The sequence below is a fragment of the Xyrauchen texanus genome, chromosome 49 (genome assembly GCF_025860055.1).
Source record: "Xyrauchen texanus isolate HMW12.3.18 chromosome 49, RBS_HiC_50CHRs, whole genome shotgun sequence".
Classification (NCBI taxonomy): Eukaryota; Metazoa; Chordata; class Actinopteri; order Cypriniformes; family Catostomidae; genus Xyrauchen; species Xyrauchen texanus.
In genome coordinates, this window is record NC_068324.1 from 26548269 (window position 1) to 26573769 (window position 25501).

Consider the following 25501-nt stretch of genomic DNA (forward strand, 5'->3'; position numbering starts at 1 on the left):
ATGCCGAACAAGTACAACTTTGTGGTTATTATTGCAGACACCTCAGCTGCTATCTTAGATTGCATTGGTTCTGCAATCACCCACTTGGTGTACAGGTCTGTCATGGTAAGGACATACTTGTTGCGTGCTGTTTCTGGCAGTGGTCCAATCAAATCCAAACCAAGCTCTTCCCAAGATTCTTTTACCTGCATGGCACAAAATTAGCATCAGCCAAATGCTGGGAAAAATGTACACAAGCTTGAGACTAGCTTGTTAGTCTCATCAGTATGCTAAATTATTGTAAGCAGTACCTTAATGGAATGCAAGGCACAACAGTCTTGATGGGGTCATTCAACTGGCAGCGGTGACAAGATCTGACCTAAAATGCAAAAAAAAAATGTTTTAACAAAATATCTAGAAAAATAAGTTGGTGATGACAATAAATATAACTTCTAAATCAAGGAGGTATCGAACAATCAGAGGTGGCAAAAATAGACACATCCTTAAGTATAGATACTTGTAAAGAAAAAAACTGGAAAAAGTAGAAGTAAAAGAAAAAGAAGAAAGTAAAAGTAAAGTACCACCAATGTAGTACTGGATAATTGTTTCACATCCTGGATAATTGTAGGCCAAGAGTAGCCAGCAATAACCCTGTTTTGAGTGCCTCTGATACCACTGTGCCAGTCCCAGGGTTATTGTGGCACTCCATAAGAACAGACCTCTTCTCTTCCTCTGACAGGACAACTAGCCGCATGTACTGCCTACTAGAACCGATGTAGAAGAGTCTGTCGTCTGTTTTTAGAGGAAAAAAGAAAAAGTTGGAAAAAGTAAAAAGACTGGATTAATATCCAGATAAGTGAGCTGAACAAGTACAGATAACGTAGCTTAATATATTAGCTTAATAAGATATTTTAAACACAATTTGTGAATTAAGCACATGACCCTGGTTGTTCCAGACAGTCAGTTCTCTTTTTTCATTATAAAATCTCTAGGTATAAAGTTACCTTTAATAGTAAAATTCGTAGACGCCCGTTTCACCTTCCGACGCTCTGTGGGATTGTCGGGAATTTCTCCTTTTACGAGAAATTCTTGAATTTGTACATACAACACAAAATAATCCATATTTAATTCAGTCACTCAACACCCCGACTCTATAAATCGAGCACATGCACAGTACAAATCGTGACAGTAAAGTCGACCTTCTTCTTCTTCTTCTTCTTCCTCGTTTTTTATGGCAGATCGCAACAAAACTCGTGCATTACTGCCACCCTCTGTGATCATGAACCAGAGACTCTAACCACTACCTCCCCTCCCCCCATCCTCCAGCCCAAGAAGAGTCATTGCTTCAGCCAGCGCTGCGTGTTCAGCTCCTCTAGCTTTCGCTCGTAACCCCTCCTACACCAGAGGGATGGGGGAGAGGGGAAAACATTTTTTACATTTTTATATATATATATATATATATATATATATATATATATATATATATATATACATACATACACACACACACACACACACACACACACACACACACACACACACACACACACACACACGTATACATGCCTCACACTCCTATATTCTATCTATTAGGCCCGTACACTCCAGAAACTTGAACAATATTGTTATTGCATTCCCTCCTATCTTCGGATTTAAAATATTTTTTAATGAAATATCTTGTTCCACATTTCTCCTTATCTCCTCTACTAGAATTACTCTCTCCTCTGTATATCTTCCACAATGCATAATTACGTGTTCTACTGTTTCACTAACTCCACACAATTCACAAAGCCCTGTTGGATGCTTGGATATTAATTGCATTGTCTTATTTAGCCCTGTATGCCCCAGTCTAAGTCTTGATAAAATATTCTCCTCTCTTCTATTTGTACTAGAATGCCTTCCTTTCCCTACTTTTGGCTGTATTGCATGCAAATGTCTACCTTTAGTTTCAGTATCCCAATACTGCTGCCATCTTTGATACATTTCCTTTATAACTATTGCTTTGATTTCTGATCTACTATATGGTATATCCATTTCAACTTTTGTATCCTGTACTGCTTGTTTTGCCAGCTTATCTGCTACCTCATTCCCTTTCACACCCACATGTGCAGGAACCCACAAAAACTGCACCCTCACCCTTATTTGTTGCAACAAATATAATTCATGGAGAATCTCCATTACTAAATCTTGTCTTGTGTCAGACTGTTGGGCATCGATACTTGAGAGGGCTGCACTGGAATCTGAACATATTACTACATCATTCACTCCTGTTTCATTAATCCATCTTAAAGCAATCACAATTGCCATCATTTCCCCTGTGAACACTGATAGCCTATCTGATATCCTTACCTTCCTTGAGATTTGCAATGTTGGTATAACATATGCTATACCTACTTGTCCGCTACTTATATTTTTTGATGCATCTGTAAATATTTGAATAATGTGTCCATACTTTCTACCCAAATACTCCCTTACTTGGATTACCTCATGTTCAATCTGACCTTCTTTTTGTCTGCATTCCAGTAGTGTCAAATCTACTAGAGGTTGAGGCAAAATCCACAACGGAACCGCTGGCAGGATCACTCTTGGTGTAATTCTAAAATCCTTTATACCCATCTCCTTTACTAGATCCCCTACCACCCATCCGAAACTATAAATTTTTTTCTTCCCATACTCCCAACACTGATCTAATAATTTTAAGGTGGGATGTGATTTGTCCTGTCCCTTAAGATTTGCCCAGTAGACCCCTATCAACTGTTGTCTTCTTATTTGAAGAGGCATTTCACCTACTTCTACCTGTAATGCTGAAACTGGAGATGATGGATATGCTCCACAACAAATCCTTAATGCTTTTGCCTGAATTTTATCTAATTTAGCTAAATGAGTTTTAGCTGCAGATCCATAAACAATACTTCCGTAATCCATCACTGATCTAATTAGTGTTATGGATATGGTTTTTAAAGCCAATCGGTCCATCCCCCAGTCTTGACCGGACACACACCGCATTGTATTCAAAACTATTTTACATTTCTCTTCCATCTTTCCTATATGCCCCTTCCATGTGAGTCTGCTGTCAAACCATATTCCAAGAAACCTTACCTTATTTACCCTTTCTAATGTCTGATTGTACAGATTTAATTTAAATTCGTTATCTATTCTTTTATTTGTGAAGAACATGTACTGGGTCTTTTCCACTGAGAACTTAAATCCCCACTTAAATGACCATTTCTCCGCCTCATTTAATGCCCTTTGCATTTTCTGGACCATAAACTTTATATTGGCACCTCTATACCATAGAGCTCCATCATCCGCAAACAATGATCTGCAAATACTTTTGTCCACCCCTGAGAACACATCATTGATCATGATTATAAAGAGCAATGGGCTAATAACACTTCCCTGTGGAGTTCCATTTTCTAATGCTCCATTAGTTGATATGCATTCTCCCACTCTCACCTTAATCTTTCTTTCTACCAGGAAATTTTTAATCCAATTAAACATTCGCCCTCCTATTCCCAATTGTCCCAATTTCACCAGCAATCCTTCTTTCCATAACAAATCATAAGCTTTCTCTATATCAAAAAATACTGCCACCACTGTTTCTTTATTCATCAGTGCTTTCCTTATGTCCGACTCTATACATAATACTGGATCCATTGTTCCTCTACCCCCCCTAAATCCACTCTGATTTGGTGTAAAACTCTTCCCTTTTTCCAAGTAATACATTCATCTGTCAGTTAACATTTTTTCCATTACCTTACATAGATGAGATGTAAGAGCTATTGGCCTATAGTTTAATGGAACACTTGTATCCTTCCCTGGTTTCTTTATAGGCAGTACCATCGCTTCTTTCCAGTTTTTAGGCAAAATCCCTTCTATCCAAATTCTATTTAAAAATTCTAAAACCACACCCAATGCATTTTCACTCAAATGTTTCAACATACTATAGTTTACTCCATCTTCTCCAGTTGCTGATTCATTCATTCTACTTAATATTCTCTTTAATTCATTCATTTCAAAAGGAACATCCATCAAATTGTCCATAGCCTCCCTTCTATCCTTTAACAGTGGGTGTTTTTTAAGAGTCTCTTCCCTTACTCTCCTACTCATCTGACAAATTTTTAGAGCAATTCACCTTTACAAATGCCTCTCGAAACATTGTTGCCTTCTCTCATCTTTAAAACTGGATATTCAAACTCCTTTCGTATACCCTTCATCTTTTTAATCATACTCCATACCTGTTCAATTGGAGTGTTTTTCCCTATTTCACTACAAAAAGATCTCCAAAAATATCTTTTAGTATTTCTTACCACCCTTCTAACTTCTGCTTGGGCCTTTTTATATTCAATCAAATGTTGAAAATGATGTGTTCTTCTTACTCTTCTAAATGCCTTCCTTTTATTTCTAATAGCTTCATTACAATTGTTATTCCACCATGGGACTATTTTCATCTTCCTACTTCCTTTACTTTTTGGAATACATTTTCCTGCTGCTTCCTTTATAACAGAAATAATCTTACTATTTATTTCCTCTTACTACCCCTATTTATATTCTCAATCCGATTCAATCCTTCTTCACTCTCTCTCATAAACTCTGCCCAGTTGGCCTTTTCATATATCCACTTCCCTGTACCTCCCCAATGTTTTCCCCTTTCCTCTCCATTACTAGTAATAGATATTAATATAGGATAATGATCACTTCCCACCATGCATTTACTTAATATTTCCCACTCAGATACTCCTCCTAACAATCTTGACACTAGTGTCAAATCTAAGGCTGATCCTAATCCTGATACCGTATCCACCCTTGTGCACCCTCCATCATTGAGACATACTAAACTCTTCCATCTATCAATTCTTCAATTATCTTACCATTTCTATCTACTTTTACCCCACCCCAAAGAGTACTATGTGCATTAAAGTCCCCACACCAAATAATCCTCTCATCTCCTTGACCTTCTATAGCTTCTAATTCACTTAACTCCAGTCTCTTACATGGATTATACACATTTATTATAACATATTTTTTACTTTGGTCCCATATCTCAACTACTACATACTCCATTGATATCCCTAGTCCCACCAATCTATACGGAATTCCTGATCTTATGAAAGTAACACATCCCCCTCCATTACCCTCTACTCTATCCCTTCTTACTGCTGAATATCCCTTCAAAACAAATTCAAATCTAGGTTTAAGCCATGATTCTTGTATACATATCACGTATGCAAGTGTTTCCGGTATGGATCGAGTAGTGACATATCTTTAGGAATGACAGTTGAACGGAAATGCCCGAGCTGGCTTATCTAAACCAGAAATTAACCGGGCATATAGCCCATTGATAAATAAAAATACAACAGGATGGAAAAACAGACTTTTATTCATTTTAATATCCTATATATAGTTTGAATGTGTTGAAACTTGACACCTGGCGATGAATCCTCTCTCTCTCGTAAATGTCAGCATCAAAATGTATGTCGAAATGATTGTTGCCTGTCACGCAAAACATGAGCTTCTTGATGTCATAAAATTTCAGTCTGCTTTTTTATTCCATCCGTTTCGCCTGGTCGGAAACTTCCGTACAAATGTAGTTTATGGTTACGTCTTACCTAAGAATAATGGTGCAACGCTCAAATATTTAGTGTGTAAATTGTGACTTAGTCCATTACGCCACAACTAAGTTCTAATGTATACGCACAGCTGGTGCAACCGGCCCCAGAGGACTAGAATTCCCAAATGTAATAAATTATTATAAAACTGCTCAAATTCAACCTACATAGATGTGGATGAACGTAGAATCTATAGTGAAATAGAGGAATATGGAAATGTATCAAATAGGGAATCCTATTACTATATCCCTGTTCCTACCCAAAGAAAACTAATTTAAATCAATAGATAATATTTGTATTAATACTACTTTTAGAAGTTGGTTAGAAAAATAGTACAATTAAGAGAAGAAATTGCTAAAGATCCTGATTTCATGCCAAATAGATTAGATAATACATTTAAGTTTTGGGCAGATAGAGGTCAGAAAAGATACCAGCAACTGTTGACTGATAAAGAATGTATACCTTTTCAAACCTAGCAAAAATATGAGCTTCCAAATTCACATTTATTTAATTATTTACAGGTATAAGAAGATATTTATTAACAGAAGTTAAAGTAAAAGAAATAAAAAAGGAAATGCCATAAATAAATTACATAATTGATCCATAGGAAATACACCAAATAACATTTATAACTAATACAATAACATTTTTTCGAATTTTAAAGAGCGCAGTTGAAAGACATATACAGGACACTGGGAGGGTGGGAGGATTCATTAAAAATAGAAATTAGTCAGCAAGTCTGGGAAGAAATTTCATATAATACATTCTACTCAATCCAGTGTATGGATGGAATATGCTTGGAAGGTAAAAAAATATATATATAATTTTTTTTTTACAACACCTGTTATTCAGAGTAAATACAATAGCTAGGTAAAAGGGGATTGTTGGAAAAATTGTGTATAAAAAAGGCTCATTACAGTCAAATTCTTTATGAGTGCTCTAAATTGACAACTTATTGGAATGAAGTGTTAATTGGACAGGTTAATTTATTATATAACTGCACAATAGAAATACATCCAAAACAAACTTATTTTGGGTAAAATGCCATTGTCCTTAAGAAATAAAACTGAACAAAATATATTTAGGCTAATCAGAATAGCAGCATTGAAACAGATTGCAAAATTGGCTTAAACCAGAACCCCAACAATTTCAAAGATGGAGAGAAATTATTTTGGAAATACACCAAATAACATTTATAATTCATAATAAAAGTCTGGAATGTGAACATAAATGGGATTTGCTTAAAAAATATTATAAATTAATTAGATTTCTTGATTTTTGAACAAAGTTAAAATATGAGGTATGACGTCCTATCTCATTTAATATAAAAAAAAGGAGATGATGCCTTAACTTTCCACTTTATTTAAAATAAAATATAATATGTAAAAGATTGAATTACACATTATCAAATATGTTGTGAATGATAATTTGATATCACCTCCTTTTTTTTCAAAAGTTAAATGAGATAGGGCATCATATTTTGTATTTTAACAAATTTTGTTACAAAATCAAGAATCTGAAGGAAACAATCTATCTAAATTAATTTCTATATTTTTTAAGCAAATCCCATTTATGTTCACATTCCATTTGGATTTGGAAACTTACTTGAAGAGACCATTTGGATGTGTGATAGTGTATTTGATATGTTGTTTTATTTTGAAGATAATATTTTGGGATAAGATCATTTAAAGTAGCCTACAGTTTTATTGAAAATTACCACATACACAAGAACAAAATCATTGCTCACTGTTAATCATATTTCTATAATTTTATAAATTACTTTAAATATCCCTACTGGTAAAAAAATAAATAAATACAATAAATAACTGAAAACATGTAAAAAAAAAAAAAATACTTCACTTTATGTAAAGCGTATTTTCTGGCAACTTACATGCATTTCTGTCCTCCTGTCTGCTGGCGGAGCGCTCTCGCTGTAATCTCGCTCGACGGGCGTTATCTAGCGAGATCTCAACGTATACTTCCTCTTTGCGTTGTCTGCCGTGATGGTGAGTGTTCACGCAGAGTGCCCTCACTGTAATTAAAACAGAATCGTACTCAATCCTTTAATATACTGCGTCGAAAGAGATTTATACCATAACAGGGTTACTCCACTTGTGTCTATGTGTCATTATTTGCCTGTATTGTGTGGATGTTTTCAGAGTTTGTTAGATTTTTAGCCGCGTCTCCTTAGGGCTGCATTGTGTCAAATGTTACTTCACTGTGTTTATTAAGATATCATAATACATAAAGTAGAGAAGGTAATATTTAAATATTTAAACTTGAGAAATAATTGGGATTTCTTCACAGCCGACCAAGAAGACCAAGACTAGGAAGCTGCGCGGTCATGTCAGCCACGGGCACGGGCGCATTGGTCAGTAAACAAGTGAAGATTCGCAGAGATCATAACGAAGGCAGTTTCTGTCATGTTTGTATTAAGCAGAGTTTCACATGCTTTGTGTAGGCAAGCACAGGAAGCATCCTGGAGGTCGTGGTAATGCCGGAGGAATGCATCATCACAGAATCAACTTCGATAAATAGTGAGTATTAAACGGTCTTGAAACTTCTTCGGCATTGTTAATATGTGCGCGAGGCTGTATCTGTCTCACTCTTAAGTGGTTGAAACTTCAGCTGCTGTAAGTTTAGCATTCACATATTGATCACGTCCAGTCAAATGAATGTCAACACACGCATGTATATTTTTCTGTTTCGTTGCATATGAAACTTTGAACACTAACCTTTGATCTAAGGGTTATTTGACCAATAGTTGAGGTTAAGTCCTTTACTCTGATTATATTTGGATCATCTTGCCATTTCACACCAAGTTATGAAAGAGAAGCCACATTATGAGTTGTATTATTTGGAATAAATTATTGATTTACTGAAATCAAAAGCCCTGGTGTTTGACTGCATATCCTGTTGCCTTTTATTTGTGACCAGCACGCAATACTTATCATTTTATAAAGTGACTCGACCCTTGTGATTAATGTGATCGACCTACTCTTGACATTTGCTTGTAGAACCAGTGTGAATGTGAATGCATGTGTCTGCTCCAGTCATCCAGGTTATTTTGGTAAGGTGGGCATGAGGCACTATCACCTGAAGAAAAACGCTGTCTTCTGCCCCACAATTAACCTGGATAAGCTGTGGACGCTGGTCAGCGAGCAGACGCGAGTGAACTACAACAAGAAACCTGACGGACCAGCACCCATCATAGATGTTGTGCGTGCTGTAAGTAACTTCTGAACAAAATCTTATGAATGAATGAGATCATCTGATGGATCTTTGAAATATGTCCATGGTCCTATTACATTTTTCAAATTAAATTCTTATTTTATTTTATTTTTTCAGATTTTTTTTTAAAGTGATTTAAAAAAACCTGTTTAATCAAAGTCGACATCTAACAGAAATTGCGACTGACTTCCATATTGTGATGTGAAACGGCTTATTGTGCAAGGAAAAAGTGTAGTGCGGGGGTTTGAGTTTATCCATTGGTTGTTGATTGTGAAAATGTGGCAGTTGCATAGTGGAACAGAGGCAGATGTGAATGTTAGTTTGCAGTGGACACACACCCCTACGACCGTGCTGCCGGAGCCGGTTACCTGTTAAATTTAGTCATTTCAAAGCATTATCAAACTGACAACATACTGGCACAAGTACATTGTGGTCTTTATTACGAAAAGGCTGTAGCCATTGAAAAACAAGTGAGTAAAAGAGAACCATATTTGAACTTTTTATATAAAAATAAAATGTAATATTTAATATTTTTAGGAACACAATACATTAAATTCACCAACCAGCCACAATATTAAAACCAATGACATGTGAAGTGAATAACATTTATTATATATTGGGCAGCAAGTGAACGGTCAGTTCTTGAATTTCATGTGTTTGAAGCAGGAAAATGGGCAATCGTAAATATGTGAGCGTATTTGACAAGAGCCAAATTGTGAAGGCTAGACGACTGGGTCAGAGCATCTCCCAAATGTCAGGTCTTGTGTAGGGCTGCAACTAATGATTACTTTGATAATTGATTATTAGAACGAGTATTTGGCTATTATTGCAATGATTAATCATTAGCTCTTAACCGATTATTCAGCTTGTCCCCGGATTAAAAGGTTGTATTAAATGTGCTTTCTAATAATGGAGGGGGAAAAAAATCTTTAAAAAATGCATATAAATGACTTTACTGTATTAAACAAATTATCCCCCCCTTTAATTCAGTGAAGAAATTCACTGTGAAAATGTTTTTATTGTTATCAAGTGTTTGTCTTGTTTTCCATTTAAAATTGACTAAAAATCCTTAAAACAAAAAACATTTACTTAAATCAACATAAGATTTAGATTTGCTTTGCGAGGATGTATCTTAAATATACAGTAAGTGTATTTTTTCACTTGGTTATACTTCTGCGAGTGCAGTAAAAACAAATACACTTATTCGAGATCTATTCTCTAAAAGCAAGTCTAAATATCTTATATGCTGCTTCTCAGGTGAATGCATCTTTTTTTTTTTTTTAAAGGATTTTAGATGTTTTAAAAAATTTGTATTTTTATTATATTCCGCATTCTCAGATATCAAATTTTTCTTCTGCAGTATAGCTGCTAAAGAAAATGTACATCGTTTTAGATATTTTTATTGGAAAACAAGCCAAAACAAATCATAAACTTATTTTGTTGCAGTGTATAATGGGGAGAAGACTAACCTCTCTCACCTTTCTGTTCACTTCAATCCATCTTTAACTCACAAAAATAAAAACAGATCGGGACATTCGCGCAACTCTCAGAAGAGGTGCTGACCTCACAGAGAAATGCCAGAGTTGGAGTTTGTAGTTAATTATATGTATATACAAAATTACATTTATGTATGAAAAAAACTTGGCAAGAATATAAAAAATATTAACTTCTATTATCAAAACTGTGAAAACCAAATAAATTGTCTTTTAAAAAGCAAAGAAAAACAAGTTAAAATAGTACAAACAAAATTTTCTCAAATACTACAGCGTGGACACATTCCCAAAAAAGGTGAGGGGCAGATTCATCTACAGGATTACAGAAGGAGCAAAGTGGATCTATTTCAGGGAGCATGTTTCTTAAATAAAAATTGACTGGGTAAAAACGGTGTAACAGTTTAAAAGACACCTCCTTAACCTTGTTGGTAATTAAATATTTGTGAGGTAAAGACCATACGACCTGCGTCAGACATGCTTGTCTCGGGTGTGTTGCGTCATAAAAATAAAATGTTTAGGTCAGTGTGTCAAGTTAAATATAGTTTAATGCTCAATCTTTAAACACATCTTGAGATCCCTTTGTTCGCATTTGGCCTCCAAGTGTTTTGAACGCAAGAACGTAACGCACGTTTGTGTTGTGTGTCCGCTGAAGGGTTGTTAATGTTTTGTACACTGTAATAAACTGTGTTGCACACAGCTGAAATTTCACTTACTGCCCTCTGGAGTAAACGGTTGGTACTACAAGCTTGAATTTCTCAGGAAAGCGTTGCGATTAAATGCGTTCATTTTTTTTTTTGTAAAATTAATCGCACGTTAAATCGACAGCCCGTGTGTGTGTGTATATTAGGGCTGCACGATTTGGACCAAGTCATTGCGATTTATTTTCAAAAGATATTGTGATTGCGATTTGAACTGCGATTATGATGGTTATGTTTTCCACATGTTCAACTGCAAAAAGGCTACTGGGGTTTTCACACTTGAACCCCTCTTAAAAAGAACCAAACTGAGACCTTTTTTTTTAGTTCAACCACAAATAAATATATAAACAGTGAAACAAAGTCTTCATATCCAAATGTTACCATCCACCGTGTACCTGGTTTTTGTCCATTTTTTGATGTGGTCTCAGCCCACTAATCATCATCATTAGTTTTTGAAACAAGTCAACTTGACTATTAGGGATGCTCCAATCAGGATTTGATTACTGATAGGATCTGATACTGATCTCCAATTTTCTTTTCATCTCATCAATCGATGCTGATCATTTAACTTATCAGCTGCTCTGTTAAAACTGGTTATATGTAAGCTTTCTGCTCAATGTCACTCTTAACTAAATTTCCCTGTCGGTAAAACCATAGTTGTTGCCTAGTTTTTGCTGTCAAAAATAATGTTGGTTGATTGAATAATTCGGTATACACAAAATATAATTTGAAAATATAAATGTTACTTTACTCTAGGCCTTAACTAGTAGGCTTATACAAACTATTCTTTACTGTATATAACAGTCCTAAAGAATGAGGCTTTATGTCAATCTGAAGTTGAACTGATAACCCATTGGTGTACTTAAATTTAAAGTGAAAATTGGTTAGTTTGTCACAATTTCATTTAATTGTTTTATTAAATTTAATTTAGCAATTCATTATTATAGTAACTAAATATTTTATATAGATTTATATGTATGTTCCTTTTTCATTCATGTTGGTAATATTGGTTCCGCTTTCACTTGGTTCTGCGGGGGGAGTGTAAGGGCGACAGGCTCTCTCGTGAGGGAAACAAATGACAGGAGAATGAAGAGCACAAGTTTCTGGACAGGTGTTACTGTTAATGATGTTTGCTCGGCAATCATTTAATAAAGCTGTTTGAATTATACCCCATCTTGTATTCTGCGTTATTTTGATACCTGTGCCTTGCAGAGACTGAGCTGCTGCTACCGCAGATAATAAAAAAAATGCTGCACGCAGGACGCGCAAGTTTAGTGTAAATGAAGCATTTAGGGCACGTAAGCAAACGGAACCTATATCGGAGCACTTCTGTTACTCTTAAGCATGAGAGGGAATTGTGGAGCACAGAACCGATCTGAAAACACTAACAATGCTCTAATTTAATATAGACTGGACAGAGCAGTACAAAAAAACTTTGAAGGGACTAATTTATTTGATTAAATCACAGCCCTTTGCAATTTAATAATCGCACAAGGTCATATTGCGGTTTCGATTTTTGTGTTTCCTCTCACCACTCTTCCAAACACCACTGAGGAAAATAGCAACGCTGCTATGTGCTATTTCTTTTTTTAAATTATACATCACCTTTACAAAATTGTTTCAAGATTTTTCATGAGTAAAAGTAGCCGTTATATTTTGACAATGTTAGTTTCATATGAAATGATCTAAAGGTAGAATATTACATTGTATACAAAATACAACTTTTTATATCAACAGTGGCAGTTGTAGTTAAAGTTACAAGATGTGTTTCAGCTAGTATTTACAATGCTATTCAAAAGTTTGGGGTCTCTTACTCGTTTTTTTATTTTTGAAAAATAGTGAAGTGAAACTATGGAATAATAGAAACGGAATTATGTTGTGACCTAAAACAACCCAAAATGTATTTTTTTTATTAAAATTCTTTATTTAATTTTTTTACATTTTAGCATCTTCAAAGTAGTCACCATTTGCCTAGAATTTGCAGACATGTTTTTTGACATTTTCTCAACCAACGTCTTGAGTTATCACCCTGGGATGCTTTTTAAACCGTATTAACCTGTTGATACGCAATTCCTCCGCACAGGGTAGTAATTTCACTCTGCTTAAATTTAATATATAATTTACTGTCTATAAATGTAATGTTAACAAATTATACATCTTTTCAGAGGTCTAAGGGTTCAACATTGATATCCAATCTCTGTTTCACGATAGTAATGCTCCGTAAAACGGAGCAGTTCGGCTGCACAAGTCTGTGAATTGAGCGAGTATTTCACCATGTGCATAATGTCGTGGCCAGTGAAAGACTAGTCTTTAATCCCTCTACCTAAACACATTACTGTTTTATTTTTTATTATATAAATGCCGTATGTATTAACACACATAATCCATGTTGCACACAACTGAATGTTGAGCTCAATTTGCCCTAAAATGTGCATTAGCGAGTTGATTGGCAGGCGACGTCTGTATCTAAAAGGCGATTGGCTCTCTTACCTGCAAGGTGGGACTTCCTTTCTACATCCATTGACTGTTGGTTGCTAGAGCTTCTTGGTTGGGCTTTCCAATTTCTCCCATTCATTTAAATAGAAGTGACTCATCTCTGCTAAATAATCTCTGGCCTCACACTCTATAGAACTACAATACCAATCATGCATAACTTCATTCATTACTCAAAAGTAATCTGATTACGGAACGCGTTACTTCAATGCTGCTGAAACACTGATATGGGGACTATCTTTTTAGTATGGACTTGACACTGTAGTACCGGTACTTAAGACATCCCTAACGACATATTAATTACTGTCATTGTATTACTGCATAATAAACTGTGAAAAGACAAGGAAAGTACAGTTAATACCGATGTACTGAAATTTAATCTAATCATAATTGCGACATTTTGAATAAGTTATTTTAGTGCAGTACCTGTATTTACTGAGGTTCAGATGTGTGTGCTCGTCATCCGTGTCCCTGCATGTTATATCAGCCACACTTGAAGATCTGTAAAGTTCTCCTGCTTGTGTTTGTATCTGCAAATCTAAAATTTTCAGATCAATTCAATTCAATTTTATTTGTATAGCGCCTTTCACAACACACATCGTTTCAAAGCAGCTTCACAGAACATCAGCATTAACAGACGACAAAAACTGCAACGTCCATAAAGTCGATTAATCATCATTGTGTAATTTAGACAAAATTTGATTTTAATGGTTTAAAAATAATTAAATGATAATTATATTAACTCTTTCCCTTCCAAACACGGAATTTTCCGGGTTTTATGAAAAAGCTTCCGCCAAACACGGAATTTTCCTGGTATCCGTGTTTTAGGTGGAATACTGATAAGAAAGACCACTACGCATGTTTTGAAAGAGTACGCAACTCTTTGATCAAAGAAACAGACTACGATCGTCTTAAACGTAAAGTGGAGTTTTGAGAATGTAGCTCAAAATGTAGATAGAAATGCCTTTTTCTCAGCTTTTTGTCCGAAATGTTGTTCAGACGATTATTTTTTTTTTTAAAGCATTACCAGTAAGTGTGAACTCTTGTTTTAGATCAGTTGTTGATTGATAGGTGAGGGGTGGGGCTTCACTGCTATCTGGGATGCATCAGGATGGATTATTCTTTACACCTCAAATGTTTTGTGGACACTTGGCTTTTTGGCTACCTCCGTTTGTGGTTTTTGTGATCTTAAAATACTCACCTAAAGGATTACGTGGCATTGATTCAACAAGGTGCTGAAAGCATTCTTTAGAAATGTTGGCCCATATTGATGGGATAGAATCTTGCAGTTGATGGAGATTTGTGGGATGCACATCCAGGGCACGAAGCTCCCGTTCCACCACATCCCAAAGATGCTCTATTGGGTTGAGATCTGGTGACTGTGGGGGCCATTTTAGTACAGTGAACTCATTGTCATGTTCAAGAAACCAATTTGAAATGATTCGAGCTTTGTGACATGGTGCATTATCCTGCTGGAAGTAGCCATCAGAGGATGGGTACATGGTGGCCATAAAGGGATGGACATGGTCAGAAACAATGCTCAGGTAGGCCGTGGCATTTAAACGATGCCCAATTGGCACTAAGGGGCCTAAAGTGTGCCAAGAAAACATCCCCCACACCATTACATCACCACCACCAGCCTGCACAGTGGTAACAAGGCATGATGGATCCATGTTCTCATTCTGTTTACGCCAAATTCTGACTCTACCATCTGAATGTCTCAACAGAAATCGAGACTCATCAGACCAGGCAACATTTTTGCAGTCTTCAACTGTCCAATTTTGGTGAGCTCTTGCAAATTGTAGCCTCTTTTTCCTATTTGTAGTGGAGATGAGTGGTACCCGGTGGGGTCTTCTGCTGTTGTAGCCCATCCGCCTCAAGGTTGTGGGTGTTGTGGCTTCACAAATGCTTTGCTGCATACCTCGGTTGTAACGAGTGGTTATTTCAGGCAAAGTTGCTATCTTATCAGCTTGAATCAGTCGGCCCATTCTCCTCTGACCTCTAGCATCAAGGCATTTTCGCCCACAGGACTGCCGCATACTGGATGTTTTTCCCTTTTCACAACATTCTTTGTAAACCCTAGAAATGGTTGTGTGTGAAAATCCCAGTAACTGAGCAGATTGTGAAATACTCAGACCGGCCCGTCTGGCACCAACAACCATGCCACGCTCAAAATGGCTTAAATCACCTTTCTTTCCCATTCTGACATTCAGTTTGGAGTTCAGGAGATTGTCTTGACCAGGACCACACCCCTAAATGCATTGAAGCAACTGCCATGTGATTGGTTGATTAGATAATTGCATTAATAAGAAATTGAACAGGTGTTCCTAATAATCCTTTAGGTGAGTGTAGGTCATAGAACTAAATGAAAATAATTTTTTCCCCATTAATTAATCAAATTTAGTGATTCTTTATAGATCCTCACAGCACAATCAATTTATATGTAAATACTTTTTATATAGAAATATATCTAATAATATCTTTATTAATACATTACATTTTACTAAACAATAGCAATGTTGAGGGTATTTTGGGCCCTGGAGAAGTTTTGACATGCCTTGACATTTGTGCTTTTTTCAGTTGATTAACACATTAATGGCTAAAGTCTGATAACACTGTATTCAGCACAAACTGGGTTACAATAATTTGTGAGCAACATGTGTGTACATGTTTGTATTTTTGAGAAAACGTATATGCGTGTTTTTTGAAAACTAAAAGCCATATAACACAAACATTTGTCCACAAGGCTTTTGAGAACTGTATCATGTAGCCTAGAGTTTTTGCAACAAAATTATCTGAAAACCATCCTGATCACTCATTCACACAAGTTAAATTACTATATACAGGTCCTTCTCAAAAAATTAGCATATTGTGATAAAGGTCATTATTTTCCATAATGTAATGATAAAAATTAAACTTTCATATATTTTAGATTCATTGCACACCAACTGAAATATTTCAGGTCTTTTATTGTTTTAATACTGATGATTTTGGCATACAGCTCATGAAAACCCAAAATTCCTATCTCAAAAAATTAGCATATTTCATCCGACCAATAAAAGAAGTGTTTTTAATACCAAAAAAAAGTCAACCTTCAAATAATTATGTTCAGTTATGCACTCAATACTTGGTCGGGAATCCTTTTGCAGAAATGACTGCTTCAATGCGGCGTGGCATGGAGGCAATCAGCCTGTGGCACTGCTGAGGTGTTATGGAGGCCCAGGATGCTTCGATAGCGGCCTTAAGCTCATCCAGAGTGTTGGGTCTTGCATCTCTCAACTTTCTCTTCACAATATCCCACAGATTCTCTATGGGGTTCAGGTCAGGAGAGTTGGCAGGCCAATTGAGCACAGTAATACCATGGTCAGTAAACCATTTACCAGTGGTTTTGGCACTGTGAGCAGGTGCTAGGTCGGTGCTGAAAAATGAAATCTTCATCTCCATAAAGCTTTTCAGCAGATGGAAGCATGAAGTGCTCCAAAATCTCCTGATAGCTAGCTGCATTGACCCTGCCCTTGATAAAACACAGTGGACCAACACCAGCAGCTGACATGGCACCCCAGACCATCACTGACTGTGGGTACTTGACACTGGACTTCAGGCATTTTGGCATTTCCTTCTCCCTAGTCTTCCTCCAGACTCTGTCACCTTGATTTCCGAATGACATGCAAAATTTGCTTTCATCCGAAAAAAGTACTTTGGACCACTGAGCAACAGTCCAGTGCTGCTTCTCTGTAGCCCAGGTCAGGCGCTTCTGCCGCTGTTTCTGGTTCAAAAGTGGCTTGACCTGGGGAATGCGGCACCTGTAGCCCATTTTCTGCACACGCCTGTACACGGTGGCTCTGGATGTTTCTACTCCAGACTCAGTCCACTGCTTCCGCGAGGTCCCCAAGGTCTGGAATCGGTCCTTCTCCACAATCTTCCTCAGGGTCCGGTCACCTCTTCTCGTTGTGCAGCGTTTTTTGCCACACTTTTTCCTTCCCACAGACTTCCCACTGAGGTGCCTTGATACAGCACTCTGGGAACAGCCTATTTGTTCAGAAATTTCTTTCTGTGTCTTACCCTCTTGCTTGAGGGTGTCAATGATGGCCTTCTGGACAGCAGTCAGGTTGGCAGTCTTACCCATGATTGCGGTTTTGAGTAATGAAACAGGCTGGGAGTTTTTAAAAGCCTCAGGAATCTTTTGCAGGTGTTTAGAGTTAATTAGTTGATTCAGATGATTAGGTTAATAGCTCGTTTAGAGACCCTTTTCATGATATGCTAATTTTTTGAGATAGGAATTTTGGGTTTTCATGAGCTGTATGCCAAACTCATCAGTATTAAAACAATAAAAGACCTGAAATATTTCAGTTGGTGTGCAATGAATCTAAAATATATGAAAGTTTAATTTTTATCATTACATTATGGAAAATAATGACCTTTATCACAATATGCTAATTTTTTGAGAAGGACCTGTATTGTTTTGTAAGACACTTTTAGTGTTAGAAAGGTAATTTGGGAGGTGGTGTCAACTATCATCAATATGGATTGTAATTCACACCTGAGACAAAAGACCCCTCCCTTGGGCCTATCAATGAGGAATGTGACCGAGAATGAATGTGAGGAGACTTAATGATCAAAATCAAGTTTTAAGTTAAAAGTAATCTGACTATGCATTTTCTTACATAAAGACTTAATTTTAGACCTACACTACCATTTAAAAGTCTCTTCTGCTCACCAAGACTGCATTTATTTGATCCAAAATGCATTAAAAAGTGATATTGTAAACTATTTTAATATATTGTAAAATGCAATTTTTCAAAGCATCATTACTGCAGTCTTCAGTGTCACGTGATACTTCAGAAATCATTATAAAGATGCTGATTTTCTAATATGGGAATATTTAAAGTGCATTCTACTAATTTAACCTGAACACATTTGCAAGCACAAGCTTTGTTGATGATAATGAGGCAGCATTTAAACACTAGTTAAAATATAATCTAAACATTCATATTATTTATATCATACAGCATACAATTGAAATACCTGCTTTAGCCGAAACCGCATTTAAATGTAACTAAAACTTGCTTATTAGGACATATTTAAATACTCAATCCTGGCTGGCAAGTCTGGAAACCACCCCACTAGTAAAATATGTACATGTTTATATAAAATATCATGTCAGCTAATTAAAACTAAATGACTTAATCGTCCGAAATTGTATCCTTGGCTGGATCAAGTCTCCAAAATACAAACGTTCATTGGAGTCCCGCTCTTCTGAGGAAAATGTTAACACTTTGTCACTATCCAGGAGTTTTCTCACTTGTGTATCGTGCTGTCTTTCAAACGTGCAATAAAGTGAATTAGCTTCGGGGGTGTTTATCATTTGCATTGATCGTCTCAGCACATTACCATTTGAATAGTGCCCTCTGCCTGTGGATGTGATCACATTAGAGATAATTAGCTGAGCCAGGAGAAGCTGTATATTTGCTTTGTTTCATACAGATTACATTGCTGAAGAATATGTTTTACATTTTAATTGTTTTATTTAAAAGTATTCACAGAGTTTGTTCATTTTTGTGAAGCGTTTCAGATATATGCTTGCAATCCCAGAAACTGCGGACAGCTCACCCTTTTTATTTTCTTAAATTTTGATTCCGCTGTAATGAGGAAAATCCAGCAGGATGTGCTGGCTCGTCCGTCGACCCCAGAGGGTTAAAGCCGCTCAACCTGTATAGTGTAAACTCTTGTTTAAACATAGTTGTTAGTGGTGTTTGACGCTTGCGTCAAGCAGTGTTGACACTTAAACTCTACTCAACTCATGTGAAATGTGCTTTGCAACGACGAAAGGACTTTATTGAAAGTATTGTAGTCTTTTATAGTCATGCTCTGCAGTTTAAATACTGTAGAAAACTAGAGCTGCTTTGTTGCTATAATGCTTAAACTTTCTTTAACATAAGACAGCCGATTTGTGGAGAAGGTAAGGATGTTAATGAATCATTCTTATTGATGCACTGATAGCACTTTCTCTTCTGATTCCCGATATTGGAAATCTCAGTATCGGCCAATCCGATAAGTTTTTATTTTTGTATAATCAGTTTAGAATATCTTTACATTTTAAAAAGCACACCCAATTAGTTCCACACAATTACGTAAAGAAACGCAAACCTCAAACTATGCATTTTCAATACAAATTTATAGCTTAAAACATTATTGTTAACTAATATACTGGATAACGTAGAATCAAATTTAAAAGTAATTCCAGTATATGTCATCAGTAGAAAAGCATGGGGCGTGTCGGTGCACAGCCTTTTTCAGATCTCTCCAGAGTTGTTCAATCGGGTTCAAGTCTGGGCTCTGGCTGGGCCACTCAAGGACATTCAGAGTCGTCCCATAGCCACTCCTTTGTTAGCTTGGCTGTGTGCTTAGGGTTGTTGTCCTGTTGGAGATTAACCTTCGTCTCAGTCTGAGGTCCAGAGCGCTCTGGCGCAAGTTTTCATCGAGGATGTCTCTGTACATTGCAGCATTCATCTTTCCCTCGATTCTGACTAGTCTCCCAGTTCCTGCTGCTGAAAAACATCCCCACAGCATGATGCTGCCACCACTATGCTTCACTGTAGGGATGGTATTGGCCAGTTGATGAGTGGTGCCTGGTTTCCTCCAGACATTATGCTTGCCATCCAGGCCAAAGAGTTCAATCTTTGTTTCATCAGACCAGAGAATTTTGTTTCTCATGGTCTGTGAGTCCTTCAGGTGCCTTTTTGGCAAACTTCAGGTGGGCCGTCATGTGCCTTTTACTGAGTGGCTGCAGAGATTGTGGTTCTTCTGGAAGGTTCTCCTCTCCACCGAGAAATGCTGGAACTCTTTCAGAATGACCATTGGGTTCTTGGTCACCTCCCTGACTAAGGCCCTTCTCCACCGATCGCTCAGATTGGCCAGGGGGCCAGCTCTAGGAGAGTGCTGGTGGTTCCAAACTTCCATTTACGGATGATGGAGGCCACTGTGCTCATTGGGACCTCCAATGCTGCAGACATTTTGTACCCTACCCCAGATCTGTGCCTCTACAATCCTTTTCGGAGGTCTACAGACAATTCTTTGGACTTCATGGCTTGGTTTATGCACTGACATGCACTGTTAACTGTGGGACCTTATATAGACAGGTGTGTGCCTTTCCAAATCATGTCCAATTGAATTTGCCACAGGTGGACTACCTGTGGCAAACTACTTTTTTAATAAATTTGCAAAGATTTTAAATAAACTATCACATTGTCATTATGGAGTATTGTTTGTTGAAATTTTAGGAAAATAATTAATTTAATCCATTTTGGACTAAGGTTGTAACCTAACAAAATGTGGAAAGTGTAGCACTGTGAATATATTCCGGAGTGTGTACTTTTTTCTATTCAGTTTTTATTTTCTTTTTATTATATGTCTTGTTGCTGTATTGTTTGCACTGGATGCTCCTGTCACCAAGGCTAATTCCTTTTATGTGTAAGCATACTTTGCAATAAAGCTGATTCTGATAACCTGCTCCATGCGTGTGTGCTCCGCTCTAGTGCCATTCATGCTCATCGGTTTAAAGTTCACACAAATCCCGCCTTGACATGAAATGTTGTGTAGTGTATTTATTTCCGGGCACGTGCTACAGTGGCCCGAGCAACTGCCCTAATGAGCAACGGTCTACCAGACCTGTTATCATTTGTAATCGGCCAAATATTTCTGTTAGCACATGTCATTAGGCATTCTCAAATGTTATTTTTTTTCCGGTTCTAAATTACCTTATTTACTTAACTCTTTCCCCGCCAAACACGGAATTTTCCGGGTTTTATAAAAAAAGCTTCCCCGCCAAACACGGAATTTTCCGGGTATCCGTGTTTTAGGTGGTATACGGTAAGGAAGACCCGCACGCATGTTTTGAAAGAGTACGCAACTCTTTGATCAAAGAAACAGACTGCGATCGTCTCAAACGTGAAGTGGAACACCATACTAATACTAAAGCACTTGTTTGATAAAAATGCCTTTTTCTCAGCTTTTTGTCCGAAATGTTGTTTTTGACAAAACCTACCTCTGTTCAAGTGGCAATAAAAAAAGAACAAATCAAGATAAAATAAAATCGTTTTTTTTTTTGCCTAAAAGCAGAGGCTCAGATCTTTATTTTGATATAGCATCTTCATATGTTCATGGAAGAAAATATTCTGCGGGCCATTAAAGTTTAGCGAAAATCGTCAAAAACCCTGGCGGTGGCTGGCAACTTTTTTTAATAACGCTGGCGGGGAAAGAGTTAAACAAGTCATCAAACATAACTCTACAAGTGATAAAACACACTGGTGGCAAAGTTTGATTCTATGGAATGAAATTGGTACTTTTTTTTTTTACCAAAATGGCATTCAACTGATCACAATGTATAGTCAGGACATTAATAACGTGAAAAATATACTATTATAATTTGATTTTTTTTTTCTTCAGAACTACTTAACCCTTGTGTCAATAGAAAAATGTTACTCAGAGGTCCTTTGAGGACAAATGTCTGTCAAAAAACTGCCTTATTATTTTCCACTTTCAATTACTCACGAAACACACTCTGACATCCATACCAACACACCCACAAAATTTTAGCTACAACATTTATTCAATTGGCCTGCAGTGCTCCATAATACAGTAAATAGGAGAAAAAAAACATGTATTTGCTCCATAGGCTAAACTTCAGTAAAATCACACCATCTGGTGGAAAATATAAAAAAAAATAATTTTGAAGCCAGGGCTCTGGAATGAAAGCATAATATCAAAAATTCATGGTTTTATGGTTTAATGCTACTGTGATCAAATAATGGGTTTCAAAGGGGACATTTTTGTCCTTAAGTTCCTTAGTGTAACTATTTTGTGTACACAGTGTATTATAGGAACTGAGGTTGAAATCAACACCCCCCACACACACACAAAAAATACACACCTTTTGGCAAAATGTATGGCGTTGGCAGTAACACAGCCGGAATTATTCAAAAACAAAAATGAAAGACGAAAAAAATGTCCCAACGGTCACAAGGTTTAAACTACAGAGTTCTCATGCATACGTACAGCAATGACAGCTTTGCAGGTCCTTGGCATTCTAGCTGTCAATTGTCCAGATACTCTGGTGACATTTCACCACGTGCTTCCTGTAGCTCTAGGCCAGGGGTGCCCACACTTTTTTGTGTGATGTACTTTTAAATGACCAACTCAAGATCGACCAACTAAAAAAAAAAAGTTTCATTTAAAATAAGAACATGCTTGTTGGGACTACTGCATGTATCCTTACAATGGAATTCATCTTCTAATTAATAAAAAAATATATAACCATGTTCAATGTTTATATCATTCAGTTTTAAAACTAAACGCGATACACCTACAGCACAATAGATTACAATAGCCAGGGCAATTACCTTATTCTGATGACTTGCACCGAATGGAATCAGACAGTTTTGCCTAATCCGGGCAGTAGCATCGCAATTTCGTGCTCGGTTCTCAGAAGTCCAAATGCGCAAACCTAGTTATGGCAACTGAATAAACAAAACCTCGCCTGGTCAATATTTACTCGTCAAGTGCAAGTCAGACAGAAACTAAAAGAAGGAAAGACATTATATTTATTTTTTATTAAAATGTAACGAAAGTACATTTAAATTGTGCGATCTACCAGCATTGCCTTTGCAATCGACTGGTAGATCGCGATCGACGTATTGGGCACCCCTGCTCTAGGCCTTCCTTATCTCTTCCTGTCCTTGTTAGAGCCAGTTGTCCTTTGTCTTTGAAGACTAGTATGAAATCTTAAGGTTTTTTTGTCAGTTTCAAGCATCGCATGGACGTCATTCCTCAAAACAATGATTGATTGAGTTTCTTTTTGAAAGAAGTTTCTTTTTTGCCATTTTGACCTAATATTGACCTTAATACATGCCAGTTGATTGCATACTGTGGCAGCTAAAAAACGAACACAAAGACTATCTTGAGTTTCAATTAATGAACCAAATAGCTTTGAACAGTTTGATATAATGGCAAGTGAATTTCTAGTACCAAATTTAGCAATTTATGATTACTCAAGTGTAATGTGATGTCAAGTTACTCGAGTGATGGCTGCTGGAAATAGGGCCTGTCTAGATTTGATCAAATTACTTTTTCAAATAGTGATATTGCTGTTTTTCACATTAGTAATGTCCTGACTATACTTTTGTGATCAGTTGAATGCCACTTTGGTGAATAAAATTAAGTTTCCTTCCGAAAAGGCAAAGTCTGTACATTATTCCAAACTTTTGACCGCCAGTGTATGTGAGGTGGGGTAGAAACTTGCATACATGCAAATCAATCTTTTCAACTTTAAAGTTTGAGTCATTTATGGCAATAAGGAAAACATGGACCGCTACCAGGAAATACAGGTAAAAGTAAAATTTAGAATTTTTCTTCAGTTGTCTCCATGGAATGATTATTGGGTTACTGTAGATTTGATGCTACCAGACTTAAGGTTTTTAAATTTAAATGAGCAATTTCTCATCCTAATTTTGTGTTCAATTTTAAAGGGAATAAGTTATCCATTTAAAGATGTTTTTCCCTTTTCTTTTGCTCCTAACGTTTGCAACCCCACAGAACCAGGCCTGCATCTAGCTAACAGCTGTACTGACATGATTGCAAAACATGACACATTACTATCTACTTATTAATTTAATATAGAATCGAATGGTAGTTTAGCCTACTATCTCACCTTTTGAGGCACTTACATGTTTGTATAGCACATCCTTGTGCTTTCTGGCAATTTGACGCATTCTAAAAGGTTTGTTCCCTAATTCTCACGCTCTCCACACTCACTTTTGATTTTCTTAATTAAGATTTTTACTTTGCACTTATGTAGGCTGAAAGGTGTGCAACTTCACTCAATAGGCCTGAGGGAGTTCAAACACTGAAATGCTGGTTTGGGAACCTGCAAAATAAACAAAGCGCATTCTGGGTTGAGCGAGCGGCCTGAGCGAACGGAGTGGAATCTTCACAAAGGCGCTGTCCGCTCAGGTGGAATTATCACCGCTCTGGTCACATGCTCTGCCTTATTCAAAAGTACTTCATGCAGGCAGTTTAAATATAATCTTCACCATAACATTGAGCTATCAAATAGGATCGCTGTTTGTTATCTTTAAGTCTGTGGTCGCAACTCGCATCCCTATAAAATGTTTCATCAGTAAAAACATTATCCGTGTACTGGACAATTTGCATGGCAAATAGGGTTTTTATTTCTTTTTTTTCTTTTTTTTTGACATTTTGTTAACTGTAACTAATAGTCCAAGAGTGAAACAATATGCTTTTATTCTGTTTATTTGTATGGACAAGCAAAAGTTATGAATTGATGTGGATTATTGTATCACTTTTTGTTTATGAAACCGAAGCAAAATATGTAAAACCATTACTTGAGCAGATGCTCCCAATTAAAATAAGCCCAAATTAAATATGGTTCAATGCTTAAATCTTGAGGAATTCTTCAGAGTATCTTCATACCAACAGCAAGTAAAGGGAAGTTTGGAGACTCCCAGGTCCTCATGCCGCCTCCATACTGAAATTTCAGTGGTCTGTACCAATCAAAGTGAAATTTGATGATTCCTGATACCACAACAAAAACAATACCAAGTTATCAAGTAAACATTCAGAAGTTGTAATGAAGTGGAATTTAAAACTCTATACTGTACATTTTCTTCTGTCTGGACTATCTGCAGGGGTCTATTATACATACAAATGGTTTGATATATTGGCAATGTGTATGTCACATAGTTAAGTTAAATTTCATGTTTTCACTGCAAATGTCTCATCTGTAATGCTGGAATTGCCTGTTTGTGTTTTGTAGGGCTACTTCAAGGTGCTGGGAAAAGGCAAATTGCCCAAGCAGCCCGTCATCGTGAAGGCAAAGTTCTTCAGCAGAAGAGCTGAGGAGAAGATCAAGGGTGTTGGAGGAGCTTGTGTGCTGACTGCATAAAAGCCCTCACCTTTCGCTAAATAAAATGATAAAAGTTAA

At 36.7% G+C, this 25501-nt stretch overlaps 1 protein-coding gene across 1 annotated transcript; it reads left to right on the top strand.

The window, feature by feature from the left end:
• Positions 1 to 25501, top strand: LOC127640508 (60S ribosomal protein L27a). The gene is made up of 6 exons (XM_052123109.1): positions 1 to 105; positions 7550 to 7594; positions 7896 to 7959; positions 8050 to 8125; positions 8642 to 8816; positions 25334 to 25501. Exons 1-6 carry the CDS (start codon positions 1 to 3, stop codon positions 25460 to 25462), a joined length of 594 nt encoding a protein of 197 aa, XP_051979069.1. The 3' UTR covers positions 25463 to 25501.